Raw genomic sequence first — 13,351 nt, 5'->3', positions numbered from 1 at the left:
TCAGCAGGAGGGCCCTCAGGGAGCACGACCTTGTGCTGGGAGGATGGGGGTATCAGCAGGGTAGGGGGAGCAGCAGATGTGTGGTAAGGTGTGCGGATGTGTGGTAGGAGAGGGGGTGAATCAGGATCTAAGTCCAGCCTGTGCTCCGTCCCTCCCGAGGTTCAAAGGGGACTAAATATGAGGATTGTTAGCTGCAGGCAGATTTTTGCTGGGTTTGCCTTTCCAGAAAACACTCCTCAAGCTGGGAGCTTTGTAACAGGGTGGGGAAGATATCCTAATAAGAAGCACCTCAGAGTAGTGTTCACTAGCCAGGGTGAGCCTCCATGTGAGCCACAGCCTGGGAGTGAGCTGGGTGGCTCTCCCTGACAAAGAAATGGGTGCTGTGCTCATAGATGATGTGCCAGTGCCTCTAATTAGATTTTTCTCCCTTGCTCCCTGAGTCTGGAGGCAGAATGGGGATGAGCTGCTATGAACTGCTGCTTTAATTACACTTAAGCACTTTGCAGCAGGAACTGTGACTGGAGGCAAGAACAGCACTGCTTGGATTATGGATGAGTCCCAGAGTGACTCCCAGCAGCCCTTATCCCTGCTCCACCCCCTCCTCCAGGCAGACCTCCATGATACACTGAGCTCCCCACATTCCCATTGCTTTGTGCTCCCTCTCACTCCCAGAGTGAAGGCTTGGATGTCCTCCGGCTCAAGTAGGGGGCTGATGAAGTCATGAAGTAGCAGTGAGGCTATTGTGTGCTTGGGGCTTCTCAGAGACCAAAGCCTTTGCATCCTGTGAAAGGCAGTAGTATGTTTTCTGTACCCCCATTCCCGTCTGCCACTGCCATAGTCTTTTGCTGTAGGTCCCTGAGGTCTGTGACCTCCAGCACTGGAACCTGCCTCAGAGGAACTGGTCAGCACCTATGTAAGAGCAGCTGAACAGAGTAACACTGTGAGATCCAGCTCAGGGACCAAGCATGCTGACTGTGAGGTGCCTCCTAGTCATATATGGTCAGGAGAGTGAGCAGGGAGTCTGGAAAGTGTGACTCAGGCACTTCCATCTTGCTGTCTTTTTGGTAATGTTTGTGCCTTTCTTCAGAGGCATCCCTACTTACAGTGGAGCCTCCTCCCCCAGGACACTGGCTCCACACTGCTCTGAGCAAGCTGAAGAATAAACAATGCCTTTATAAGGACAGGGATTGTCTCCTTAAGGTTGTCTCAGCTTTTCCATCACACACCTGACTGGGGCTGACTGCACTGGGGTGTACTTCACTGCCTCTGCCCTTAGACAACCTGAGTTAGCATTTCCAAAGATGCTGAGCACTGACAGGCCGGAGGTGTTTGCTGTGGACTCCTAGGCTCCAAGCCAGTTGTAGCTCACAGACCCACTCTGGTGTTTGGAGTACGTAATTTCTGCTGTTTGTCTCACTGAGAAGGGGCCAAGGGTTGGGATAGTGAGGGGCTGTGCTTCAAAACTTAAGGGTGCTGGCAGAGCAGGGATAGTCGGCACTAGGGTTGGGGACTCAATTGCATTAAAAGAACCATGTAGAGGTCCCAGAGTGAAGCAGGTGTATCAGCAGAATTCTTTGGGACAGTGAGTCCAGAACTGGAATAGCAGGGGGCTGTACAGGAGGGCCACTGGCCCTGCCAGAGGTTCAGTGGATATGGCAAGACGGCAGAAGCTACCACAGAATCTGCTGCGTGGGACTGGTGTTCCTGTCCATACCCTGCAGCTCCCTCTTTCCAAGCATTTTCAGAAGGGGTCTGATGTCTGGTTTTAGGTGGTGGTGGTGGTGACAGGGTGTAACATACTGATCCTTGCTGTTTCCTTCTCCAGCAAATTCCACACAAGGGTCTTGTTGCTCCCTAGCTGCAGGCAATATGCATCAGCCCCTGTTACACACCAGGTGTGTGAGCTGCCTAAGGATACCCATCTAGTTGAGATCAGCATGAGGCAGAGACTGCTCCCTTAATTCTTGCCCCTTCTTGGCAGTTTGTGCATCAGCTCTCTCATTCCTGTGTAGAGCTCCCAAGGTCCAACTGGAGCAGATGGGACTGACCAGAGACCTCTGCAGCCCAGAGCACTGCATTACCAAATGATCTCTGCCCCAGCCCAAGGCCCTGGGTTCTTTCCTTGCTTTGTGCAGGGCTTGCAGGACACCCCTTTGCAGACCATGGCTTGACACATCTGAAACTGGATTCCCATTGCTTAACCTAATCACCGTGTGGTTTATCCTGATGCCCTATTAAATTCATCCTTGCTATGAAGGACCCTGACCGAGCCCTAAACAGCATACAAGTGCTGATACAGCCTGGAACTCCTCCCCCATCCTCCAGGGAACCCAGTTGGCCAGTAATGGGGTTTCAGTTAGGAAACTCCACATCAGCCTTCTCAGAACCTGTTTGTGATGTCTGCTAAGGTCCTGTTGATGTTGACAGAGCAACAGATCCTAATGAAATCTTCCCTGGGAGATTATGCTGGAGCTCAGGGCCCTGGCAGAGGGTGATACCTGACACATCCCATCCTTCTCCTCCCCAGGCTGCAGTAGCAGAAGCCTGTCTGATCTTGCTGTGTTGACTGGGTGTCCTTGTGTCGGGAGCAGGCTTGGGAGTGGAAGTGGCACAGCCTTGTCAATAGTATGGCAGTTTAACCTATCCTTTCACTGTGGCCCAAAGCCACTGTACATGCACAGCACTTCCTCACTGGGGTTTGCTTCCCCAATAGGTACTAACATTTCAGCTGGCAGCCCCAATAGATCACATTCCCAGGAGCTTTTGCCACTTCCCCTATGAAGCAGCTGTTTAGCAGGAAGGAGGTGAGGCCCTGACAGTAAGGGCAGAGCCAGCCAGCAGCCAGGTTTAGTGGGTGGTAAGGTGATGTCTAGCAAGTCCAGGGTCTTGCTCCCTGGCCAGCAGCTGTTCCATTGTGTTTGGGTCACTTTGTTATAGTGTGAGAGTGATCTAGACAGTCACTGACTCTGCTTTCCAGGCACCCTGCCACTTGGGTTGGTAATGGCCCAAAACTGATCCCTTGCTGACTGCTGTTTAGTGGGGTGATTGGCTGTAGGCCTCTACACTATCGACTTCACCAGCTGCAGTTTACTGAATGATGGATAGCTCTCAGGAATAAAGACTGAAGGTTTCCAGGGAATGAGGGGGGTGATGAGTAGTAGGGAGGGTCATCCGTTAGGACGTGGGAGATGTATATCAGCGGGCAATGTTGGATACACTTCGCTTGCCACTACTTTCTCACTTGGACCACAGAATATTTTTGGCAGCATCTCAGGCTTGGGCAGTGTCAGGCCCAGTGGACAGGTGGTTAAGTGGGCAGCTCTGAGGTCAGCTGTGTCAGTTACTGATGGAGTAAGTAAAATGGGGTGTTAAAGGATAGTTCCTCCATCCATAGGGAAATTGCAAGGGTTCTCCATGTTTGCTCTGAAAGCTTGGTTTCCAGAGCCCTCAGTTGTAAGTGGATGGGTGGGGTGGAGCTGCAGAGGAGGGAGCACTTGTTCATCCAGGGTGAGTAACTGAATGCAGCCATGCAGCTCAAACATATCACAAGTAATATGGTACTTGGTGGGTCTGGCTCTTCCAGCTCTGCTGTTCCTTGTACATTTCTGCCATTACCTAAAATGTGTGTTGTTTCCCATGACTTTCAGTGACAATAAGGCCATCATATTTTGCTCAAGAAGGCTACCCTCTTCCCCTGCTCTATGATTGGGCACTTAGGCAGGAACTGTGAGAGTGGGGGGCAGGGTCATACAATTGTTTGGACCCAAGAGCCGCATAGGAATTTTTGGTGAGCTGTTGAGGGCAGGTCAGCGCCCTCCCCACACAACAGCTCACCAAAACTCCCTATGGGGCTTTGGGTGGGCAGGGAGCAGTGTTTTGTAGCAGGAGGGCTGGATGAGGCTGATCCACTCCCTGCCTGCCCTGCCCTGGGGGAGGGGGTGTGCCTGGGCACTAGGTTCCAGAGGCCAATTGGGGGTGAGGGGACGCTCTACTCCCCTCATCTCCAGTGGCAGCCTGTCCTCCTGCTGCTGCACCACTCCAGGCAGGCAAGGGGAGCAGAGCAGCACTGGGAACAACCCTATGGAAGCTGTGTGCATTAGTTGGGGCCTGGGCCAGCAGGCGGGCATGCAGCGAGCTGCCCTGGCAGGAGCTGGCAGAGCACTGCAGGGGCAGCTGTGAGCCGTATCCAGCCCACAGGCCATATTTTGCCCACCACTGGTATAGAGAAATGTATAATGCAGGTAAAACTGGGAGCACTGGGACATAAAGGGACAGAGAGAGAACAGTGCTAGGAGGATGAGGAGGGAAAATTGGGAGTTGCTGGGGGAGGTGGAATATTGTAAGACAGCAGTTCCCAAACTGTGGGTCTTGACCCCAAATGGGGTTGCAACATCAGCAGATGGGGTCATGGGGGTGGGGAAGCTGTGGATTGGGAGTGAGGGGCTGTGCTAAGGAAATGGGGTCATGTTAAGGAAATAGGGCCATAAATGAGGCCATGCTGAGGATAAGTTTGGGAAGCATTGGTGTAAAATATTGGCATAAAAAGAGAGAGGGGAGACCTGTCTGGGAAATCCCTGTGAGCTGGCTAGGGTTGGGGGTTTTGTGTGTGTGTGAGAAGGCGCCATCTAGAGAGCCCGGGCAAGTTAGGGCAGGTCTCTGCTACTGTGGGTTTGTGGCAGGGACAAGGCAAGGAACACTGTGAAGAGAATTAGTCACCATTTAGCATATAGCTGGATGCAACAGAGTACCCAGCTGGAGGAGACGGGCCATGGTTCTGGCTAATGAGTCACATGGTGGGGGGAAGGGATTAGAGGTGCTGGGACATGGGCTGGAGGACACAGCTGCTTGAGGCAGCAGCTGTCTATGAGACATTGCACTGAAGAGATCTACTGATGTGCTGTGTGCATTTGCTCAAACTAAACCTAGGGAAGTCATGAACTTTCTGGGATGGGATGGAGGAGGACCCCTGTGTAAGGACAAGGCCCTGGTGTGTCTCTGGATGGGGGGTACATGGGATCTGAAAAATGGTAGAACTTGGTGTTCCTGTACAAGGAGACCTCTGGAATCAACCCAAGGATAGGGGCTCTTCACGGTTTCAGCAGAGGTGGGGGGCTCAGTACTCCTGAACTGAGGACCGAGAAGAGTCTGAACAAGAGAGTTGTGGCCTGCTGTCCTTAAGCTGTGTTGATTCTCAGCGAACTTGGGTACCAAGCAGGTTTTCTGTAGAGGGCTTGGAGCCTGATGTCCTTATGCCATGAGATCTTAGCAGACGGAAGAAGTGGCTGAACATGTGTGTTCTCAGTTTGGGGATTGGAGTCTGGTACCAATGGACTGGGACTGTAGGGAGGAGTCTTAATGGAAGAATTGGCACCTGGTGTCCCTGCACTGCTTAGGGTCTCAGCAGAGGGAGGGGATAGAGGCTCATGGCCCGATCAAAGTGATCAAGCCCTGGTACCTCTGTGCTGCTGGGGTCTTAGAAGAGGGGGAGTTTGTGTGGTACAGGAAGGGCTTTGACCTTTTGTTAAGGGAGTGCCCTGTGGCACGCAGTGTACTTAGTGCCATGTCTCCTCATAGGATGCTGGTGGACTGTGTGCCCCTTGTGGAGGTTGAAGATATGATGATCATGGGGAAGAAGCCTGATGGAGGTTGAAGATATGATGATCATGGGGAAGCTGCCTGCCCCCAAGTGTGTCTTCACCTACGTACAGTCTCTCTGCAATCACCTGCGGCGCCATGAGCTACGCTTGCAGCAGAAAGAGCTCTAGAGCCTGCCCTGTTGCCCTGTGCAGCTGCAGCGGCTAATAGACACCCTCCCAATACTCTGCCTCTCCCCTCACAGGGACCCAGTTGTGCAGAGTGGGGCTTCACTTGCTCCCAGCAGTCTAGCCCCGTGGGGAGGCTGCCGCGAGGGGTCTGTGTGATGCTGAGGGATTAGCACTGCATTGACTTCAGCTTTGGCCTGAGCTCCCTCCACTGTCTTCTCTGCTTCAAGGCAGGCTGAAACTGAGCTTTGTGGCCTGGCTGATTGCCAAAAGCCAAACCAGGCCAATAGTGCTCTAGAGGACTGAGGAGGCAGCACTCACTTCTGCAAGCTTGGGTCTCATCCTTCCCTCCTGCTTTATATAGTATTAAGTTATTCATCTTAAAGGAGTTGCCTCTATCTTGTACAATAACAATGCCCCACTCCCTGGGTGTGGGGAAGCACTGTGTGTGTCTGTTTCAGGCTATGGATGCATTTGTTTCCAAGGCCCAGAGTGACCATCTGAGACCCTGGGGGTTTGTCTGCCTGGATCCATGCACCCCCAGGGTTTCTGGATGTGCGTGGATCTCTCAGTACTGGCCCCCAGGGCCCACAGAGATGTCTCTGGATATGGTGCATTGTATGCAGCCCTGCAAAGTTGTGATCCTTAGAACTTCGGGAGGGAGTCTCCCTGCCCAATGCAGCCTTTACTTGGTGCCCTATCCCTCAGTAAGTAGAGGTGCATTGATACATTGGTCCATATCGTATTGGCACCGATAAAAGGAAAATTGACATTATTGGCATTTGGCTTTTTTTGGCTGAGGTGGCCAGTAATGTCACTGATAAATAATGTGTGCACACAGCTGCAGTATGCACACAATGCAGCCCAGCAGCTTAGAGAGCAGCATCCAGCCGGTAAGTCTGTTAGGGAGGAAGGGGCATGGGGGAAGGAAGGAGCAAATCAAGGCTCCCATAGTAAGGGATGGAGTGGGGCTGGGGCAGGCAGTGCCCAGCCAGGATGGGTTGCCCAACAGAGCCGGTGGCTCATCCAGGGGGAGGCTCCCACCACTGTGCGCACCCCTGGGGGAGGCATGGGGAGCATGTGCCCCCACGGATCTGTGTGGGGCGTGGGTGGGCTGCCACTGTGCACTCACGGCCAGTGCTGCTCTAGCCTATTCCCTGCAGCTGCACGCGGGCTGGGCTAGGCAGGGAGGCTCTAGCCCCTCTCCTTCCCCCCCCCTGCCCCGTAGTCCCCTCTCCCAGCACTGCCACCTGCTCTGCCTGGCCTGAGCACAGCTGCAGGGCAGAGGCTGGAGCAGCTGTGGCCCCAAGCAGGCAGCCCACCTGTGTCCCATGCACAGATCCAGTAGGGCACATGCCCCTCATGCCTCCCCCAGGGGTGCGTGCAGCAGCAGGAGCCATCCCACCTCACCCCCTGGATGAGCCACCAGCTCCGTCCCACACCCTGCCCTGGCTGGGCATTGCCCATCCCAGCCCCACTCCCTCCCTTCCCATGGGGGCCTCAATTTGCCACCACCCCCCCCAACAGACTTACCAGCCAGACACTGCTCTCCAAACTGCCAGGCTGCATATCAGCAATCGGATCAGTATCGGCTGATATGACTGGTCAATAATCGGCCATCAATATCAGCTCAACAAATCATTGGTGCACCCCTATCAGTAAGCTCCATCCAGTGTTGTGAACGTATCTGGCTACAGCACCTACCCTAGTGTTCTTCCTGTTGCTCAGTCCCACACCCAGGGGCTGCCACTTCTGTGGAGAGTAGCATCACCTTTTACCCTGGGGGATCCGGACCAAAGCCAAAGACAGGAGGGATTGAATTTATGGGGAGCAGACCCTTTCCAAAAGGGATGGGCTGGATAGCACCCCTGGGATGGCCCTGTCTCTGTCCCACTTGTTCCCTGCACTGTGTCCTGGCTCTAGGGCCCGCCCCCCATGCTCTGTACCACTTGCCAATTCACCACTGTTTCCACACCTTTGAAGACACGTGCCGGTTCCAGCCAGACAATAAATTCTACAGACAACTGTTATACAACTGTACTCCTTGGTCTCCTGGCACTGGCCTCACTGCCTACCATGTTCTTGAGTGGAACAGGGCTTGGCCCAGCTGCAGTATGCTCTCTGTCCCGTCTTCCTCACGTTCCAGGGTTGGTGCTGATACATAGTGCTGTCCATTGCCTCTGTGCATGAGGGATGGTTATGCACTGGACTGAGTCATGTCCCCAACAGTGAGCCTTGGCCTCCCTCTTCCCCAGGATCAGGGGCCCACAAGGTTGGAAGGTCCTCCTTCAAAGAGCTTATTCTTGTTTCCCACATTTTGGTCCACGTCTGTGTTTGCCTTGTTCCAGTTCACCCCACCTGTGAGGTGACACAACCCACAGAGCACATGGGTCCCGTTGGCTTCTTAGGCCTGGCATGCATGTGACTTGGCTTGGGGCCAGTCCCAGGATGTGGCCTCTTCCCATTCACCCATGGGTGAAAGAATAGGGACAGTTTGTGGCCCCCTTTGCACCCTACCCATAGGGTTACAGGATACTCCTTGCAGCTCAGAAGACCAGTGTGTGAAGCAGCAGCTGCCATACTGCACCCCAGAGGTCATACTATGGCTGGTGGGAACTGCTTTGTCAAGTGATTTTTCTGAGGCATGACTGCAAAATCTATTGCCTGAGCCCATCTCTGCCCCCCAGGTAGTGCCTGACCCTCTCCAAAGCAGATTCTAGTAACTGCAAAGCCCATCAGGCTTCTGCCAAGGACCCAGGGCAGACAGGTAAAACCCTGGCCACTGACCTGAAAGCAACTCTTGCTTACACCAAGGGATTCCCACCCAAAGACAGGGGAGAGGAACTGAGCATGTCACAGCAGTGAGGAAGCCAGGCCCAGGGGCTAGGATGAACCATGAGTGATTGCTGTAGGGCTTCCTAGGTGTGAGCTGGTTTTAGGCTGAGCCAATGGCCCCATTTACAGAGTCTTGACTCTAGGAGCTCTGGGCTTTTCTTCCCACACTACCCTCTCCAAAGTGGGAGCTCTCCTGGTTGGCCAAGTTTGGGAGCAGTGAAGGTGCTTTCAGGCCTCACCTCAGCCACTGCAGCAGGACATGTGACCATACTGGTCTTTTCCCCCTTGCCCACAAATTCCAAAGAGCAGCCCAGCTCCCAATTCCCAGTACCAGCTCCCGTTTATCTCTGGTTTTCTGCTGAGGGGAGAGGCTGGTGCTCCCTCTGTCTACCTGAGAGAAGGAGGGGTATGGCAGAGCAGGACTGCTGCATTTGAAAAGGTTCTGCAAGTCCTTCAGCCCCTGCTGTCCCAGGAAATCCAACAGGTCTGAGCCACTTACCCCTCTTCCCATGTCCCCAGCTGGCATGTGTGACTCAGCCACCCAGGAATGGTGCTTAACCCCCTGGAGCCAGGCAAGCTCAGGAGCAGGAAGGAAACTTTAGGAAGATCTGGTAGATCCACTCCTACCCAGAACCCTCAAGAAAGAAAACTGGCTGCAGCACTGGATGAAAGAGACTTTACTCCAGTTGGATACAAGCAATCAGATTCCAGCACCCTTGGGACCTGGTTGCGCTTTCCTGCATGCAGCTCTCCCATGCCCTCTGGGACTCAGCTCTTCTGCCCCCAGCTCCCAGAGCTTTCACTGAGGGCTTCATTCTGTCCCTTGCAGACAGGGATTGCCTGTGCATAGAAGCACTAAGCCTGGTCCCCCACACCTTAGGGGTCCCTGCTAATGGAAAGCACAAAGGCCATCATGTTCCAGACAAATTAGTCCCCAAAGAGATTGGAGCAAACACCCGGAGCTTAGCAGTCAGGCTACAGGGGAGGAAGGGCAATGGCAAAGCAGGGTGGGGAGAGATAAGGATGCTCTCACATGGTACAAGTGACACTCCCTGTGCCTGACATCAGCCCCAGCTCCATTCAGCTGCAGCTGTGGGCAAGCACACAGAATGCAGAGTGACTGCTCTATAAAATAGCTGTCCAGGAACTGAAGCTGCTGCTGGCACCACTGGGGGGACAGGCTGTGTCACCCAAGCAATGGTGTGGGGTAAGTTCTCTGTCCAACCCAACTCAGCCCATGTCCTCCTCCTCACCCTATCCCAGATCTGCCTGTGCACTTGCTCCAGTCCCAGCCAACCCACTGCTGCTGAGTCAAACTGCTACAGCCATCTAAAAGCTCAGTTACTAGCATGCTAGAGACTGAAGCAAATACACAACTTCCAAGCTACACCCCTAACCCTTCCTCTTGCAAGCCCACCCTATGCACCTGACCCCACAGACAACCTGCTGCTCCCTAGAGATCAGGGTGTTCCTGGTTGTTGGGTTCAGTCGGGCTCTCATTCTTGGCTGCAGAAGCTTCAGAGGGTGAGACTTTGGAGTTCTCCTCTTTTGCCTGCAGGGGGAGCGGGGGCTTGGCGGGGGCAAGCTGGAATTCCTCAGGCACTGGGGCATCTTGTGACTCCTTGCGATAGAAACCCAGCTCCTGGACCATCTGGTTGATCTCCTCCCGGGTCATGTCACTCAGGGGAATTCTCTGCAATAAACCAGGAATGCAGTGCACTATAGCATCCTACACCTCACCTGTGACATTGCATCCCAGTACCTGGCACCATGGCCACAACCAGGCCAGTAATTCAGTTCCCTGAAGGGACAGGAGCCCATCTGGATAGTGAGCAACCCATCTCTTACTGGGAGAGGTTAGGGCTGAATTAGTCAGTTCTTCCCACAGGGAGCACTCCTTTCCTTCTACATATAGCACTCCCAGCTGGGGGAGGCTGGAGTGAAGTAACCAGGACTAACTAGCATTCATGACCACTCTAGTCTACAGGATCCTCTGCTATGAGAAGATGTAAGTGAAATAGCTAGCAGCTCCTCCCTATCCAATGCTCCTACCTCACTCCCTAAAGCAGCATGTCTGTTTGTAATGCAGATACAATGGGCCTAGGCACACCAGGAAACCATAAGCCTCCCTCAGTGATTAGAGGGAGACCATTATTTGCATTTGTTTCATTGGACAAAAAAATGAAAAAACAGACATGTGAGTGCAGGTCATAGGTTAATAATGAGAATTCCAAGGGGAGGACTGAGCAGAGAATGGTGGCTAGCGCCCACTGCCCCTCAAACAACTCCCAATAAAACTCTTGCCTGGAGACAAGCTTGAATGAGTGAAAAGCAGCCCCAGTCACCGTGATTCCCCTTGGCCAGGGCCTCCTTCCTGGTCTGGTAGATGGAAAGTTTGACCAGGGCCAGGAAGTGTCTGACTAGGAGGTCCTAGGACAGGGGTCAGCAACCCCTGGCAGACATGCCAGAGCATGGCACATAAAGGCATTTTGCTTGGCACAAATGCCTCAGGGTGGACAGTGGGCAAACAGCCAGTGCTGCGCTGCCACAAGGATCAGGACTCTGGCTCCTCCCCATCAGGGCAGACAGCAGACATAAATGCACCCACTGCTGGCAACAAGCCAGGCCAGGAAGCTGCTTGCAGGCTCCCTGCTACCTGGTGTGAGCAGTCCAGGCTCCATGGCAGCAAGCAAGCAAGCTGCACCAGGGACTGCAGCAGAGCTCCGGCCAGGCTTGTTGCTTGTGGTGGATACATGAACTAGTGCAGATGGCAGGTAAGCCACAAGGAACCTGATTCTTGTTGTGGAAGTACAACCTCAACCCCTTTCCTGCTCTCCACCCAGAGGCATGTGTGCACCCATCACAAGCAATGAGTAGACCACAGTACAGCTGCTTGTAGCCTTCCGGCTGCCTGCCACAGCTGGCCTGAGCTTTGGGCAGGCCCCTGCCACCTGCCACAATGCCTGGACTGTTCACAGCAGGCAGCAGGGATGCTGCAAGCAGCTGCACCAGGGTCTGCAGAGCTCTGGCCTGGCTCATTGCCAGTGGTGGGTATGTGCACTCCTCTGGGTGGACAGTGGTAGAGCCGCAAGGGGTCCAATCCTTGTGGCAGCGCAGCATCAGGCCTTTTCCTACCATCTGCATTGAGGCACATGTGCTGAGTAAAATGCCTTTGCACGCCAAACTTCAGCATGCATGCCAAGGGTTGCTGAATCCTGTCCTAGGACCTCCTCATCAAACACGCCTCAGCGTGGGTGGCAGGGAAGGGGCCTGGGCTGCAATGCCACAACGATCAGGCCCTTGTGGCTTCCCTGCCATCTGCCCCGGGCACGCCAACATCTTCCAAATAGAGGTTGCAGGTGTTCTGGGCACTTGGTAGGTCTAGGTATGTGGTGTGCATAAAATAACAGGTGTGGGAAAAATGCAGCCAGAACTTTCATGGAAGGTTCCTGAGGAGCTGGTGGAGGGGCTACAGCCTAGCACACTCAAGGTCAGCATTTCCCAAGGTCTCCCTCTAACCACAAGATGGACAGGTGTCTGGGGAGTCTGTAAAGTATCTTGAGTAAATGCCAGTACTGACAGCTCCATGCAAGAGCCACCACTGTAGATCCCTGATGGCTTGTGGAACTAACATGGAATACAGGCTGGTTCACTGCCTTCAGCAAAGGTGTCAACTGGTGCTGGAATACCCAGGAACACCAGACACCTAGTCAGCTCTTACCTCTAGTTCCTCATATCTGATGTTGAGGAGCACCAGTTCAGGGTCAGCTCCAGGGAGATGCTTCATCACCAGGTTGTGGCTGGAAGGCACTGTTAAGGATCCTGGCAAAGTGAGGTACAGGGCCTGCCCCTCCCTTGACACTGGCATGGGAAGCTTCTGGGGGTAGGGGAGCCCCTTGCCTGTTGTTGCAGGAACCACCAGCCAGGGGAAGTTAGAGGCTGTGCTTCACACCAGAAGGGCTGGGAGACAGTTTGGGGTACAGAACTTACTGCTTCCTTCCTGTTGGCAAAGGTAACTTCACACTATTTCTGGGGAGGAGGGGGAGCTTTAAGTCCTAACCCCAGCTATGGACACCAGGCCCAGTGGCTGCTGCTACAGCCCACAGCACTACCCTGGGAGGATCAGTAGCAAATCATCAGGCTCTGGTACCAACACCCAATCAAAAGACATAGGATGGCTCCCACTTGCTAAGCTCCCAGTCTAGGCAGCCTGCAGACTCAGGCAGGCACTGCACCCAGATGACAGGTGTGTGCACTCACAGCAACCAAGGCTGGAAACAAGCCTGGAAGTGACTTCTGGAGCAGGGAAAGGATACTACAGAGGGATGTCCTCGGTGACAAAGGCCTTCACCTAAAAGAAGCAGAAAGCATGAATGCCATGGAGGGGGAAAGGGAAAAAGGAGGAGCTGGAAGAACTCCTTTCTCTTCAGACAAAATCAAATGGTAACAAGACACTCCCCCAAGAAAGCAGGAAGATACGTACCTCATAACCCCTAGCAGAACTACCTTTACACTAGTGAGCCCAGTGAAATGGATGCACCTTGTGCTGGAGATCTGTTCCCTGGGACAGATGTTGGGGAAGTATCCCAACTGCTCCACAGTGGCGCATGATCCCAGAACACATAGGACAGGAGCTGGGGAGGGCCTTGGAGGAGGTAAGAGTGATAGGAGACTAAAAGGCAGGCTTGTTCCACCCACACAATGCATAAAGCTAAGGTGAATTCAGTTGTTCTATGCCCTGGCATGGCATTGCT

At 53.7% G+C, this 13,351-nt stretch overlaps 2 protein-coding genes across 9 annotated transcripts in view; one reads left to right on the top strand and one right to left on the bottom strand.

The window, feature by feature from the left end:
* The window catches only part of SMTN (smoothelin), a 94,058-nt gene extending 87,456 nt beyond the window's left edge, over positions 1–6,602 (top strand). For 6 of the 8 annotated variants that reach the window (XM_025216618.1, XM_025216623.1, XM_025216622.1 and 3 more), the window contains 2 exons: positions 5,575–5,640; positions 5,681–6,602. In XM_025216618.1, the coding sequence (XP_025072403.1) occupies positions 5,575–5,640; positions 5,681–5,765 (151 nt within the window). In that variant the 3' untranslated portion in view covers positions 5,766–6,602. Of the gene's footprint in view, positions 5,641–5,680 lie in introns of those variants that run through there. The other 2 variants (XM_014525148.2, XM_025216620.1) reach the window with 2 other exon arrangements.
* Positions 6,603–9,259: 2,657 nt separating this feature from the next.
* SELENOM (selenoprotein M) overlaps positions 9,260–13,351 on the bottom strand; it is a 4,304-nt gene continuing 212 nt past the window's right edge. The window contains exons 2-4 of the mRNA XM_025216625.1: positions 12,914–12,948; positions 12,319–12,397; positions 9,260–10,290 (exon numbers count right to left, since the gene is read on the bottom strand). Coding sequence (XP_025072410.1) covers positions 10,051–10,290; positions 12,319–12,397; positions 12,914–12,948 — 354 coding nt within the window. The 3' untranslated portion in view covers positions 9,260–10,050. The remainder of the gene's footprint in view (positions 10,291–12,318; positions 12,398–12,913; positions 12,949–13,351) is intronic.

This window comes from Alligator sinensis, unplaced genomic scaffold (assembly GCF_000455745.1).
Source record: "Alligator sinensis unplaced genomic scaffold, ASM45574v1 scaffold295_1, whole genome shotgun sequence".
Classification (NCBI taxonomy): domain Eukaryota; kingdom Metazoa; phylum Chordata; order Crocodylia; family Alligatoridae; genus Alligator; species Alligator sinensis.
Note: the sequence above shows the minus strand (reverse complement) of the source record. Positions and strands in the feature narration are given on the sequence as shown.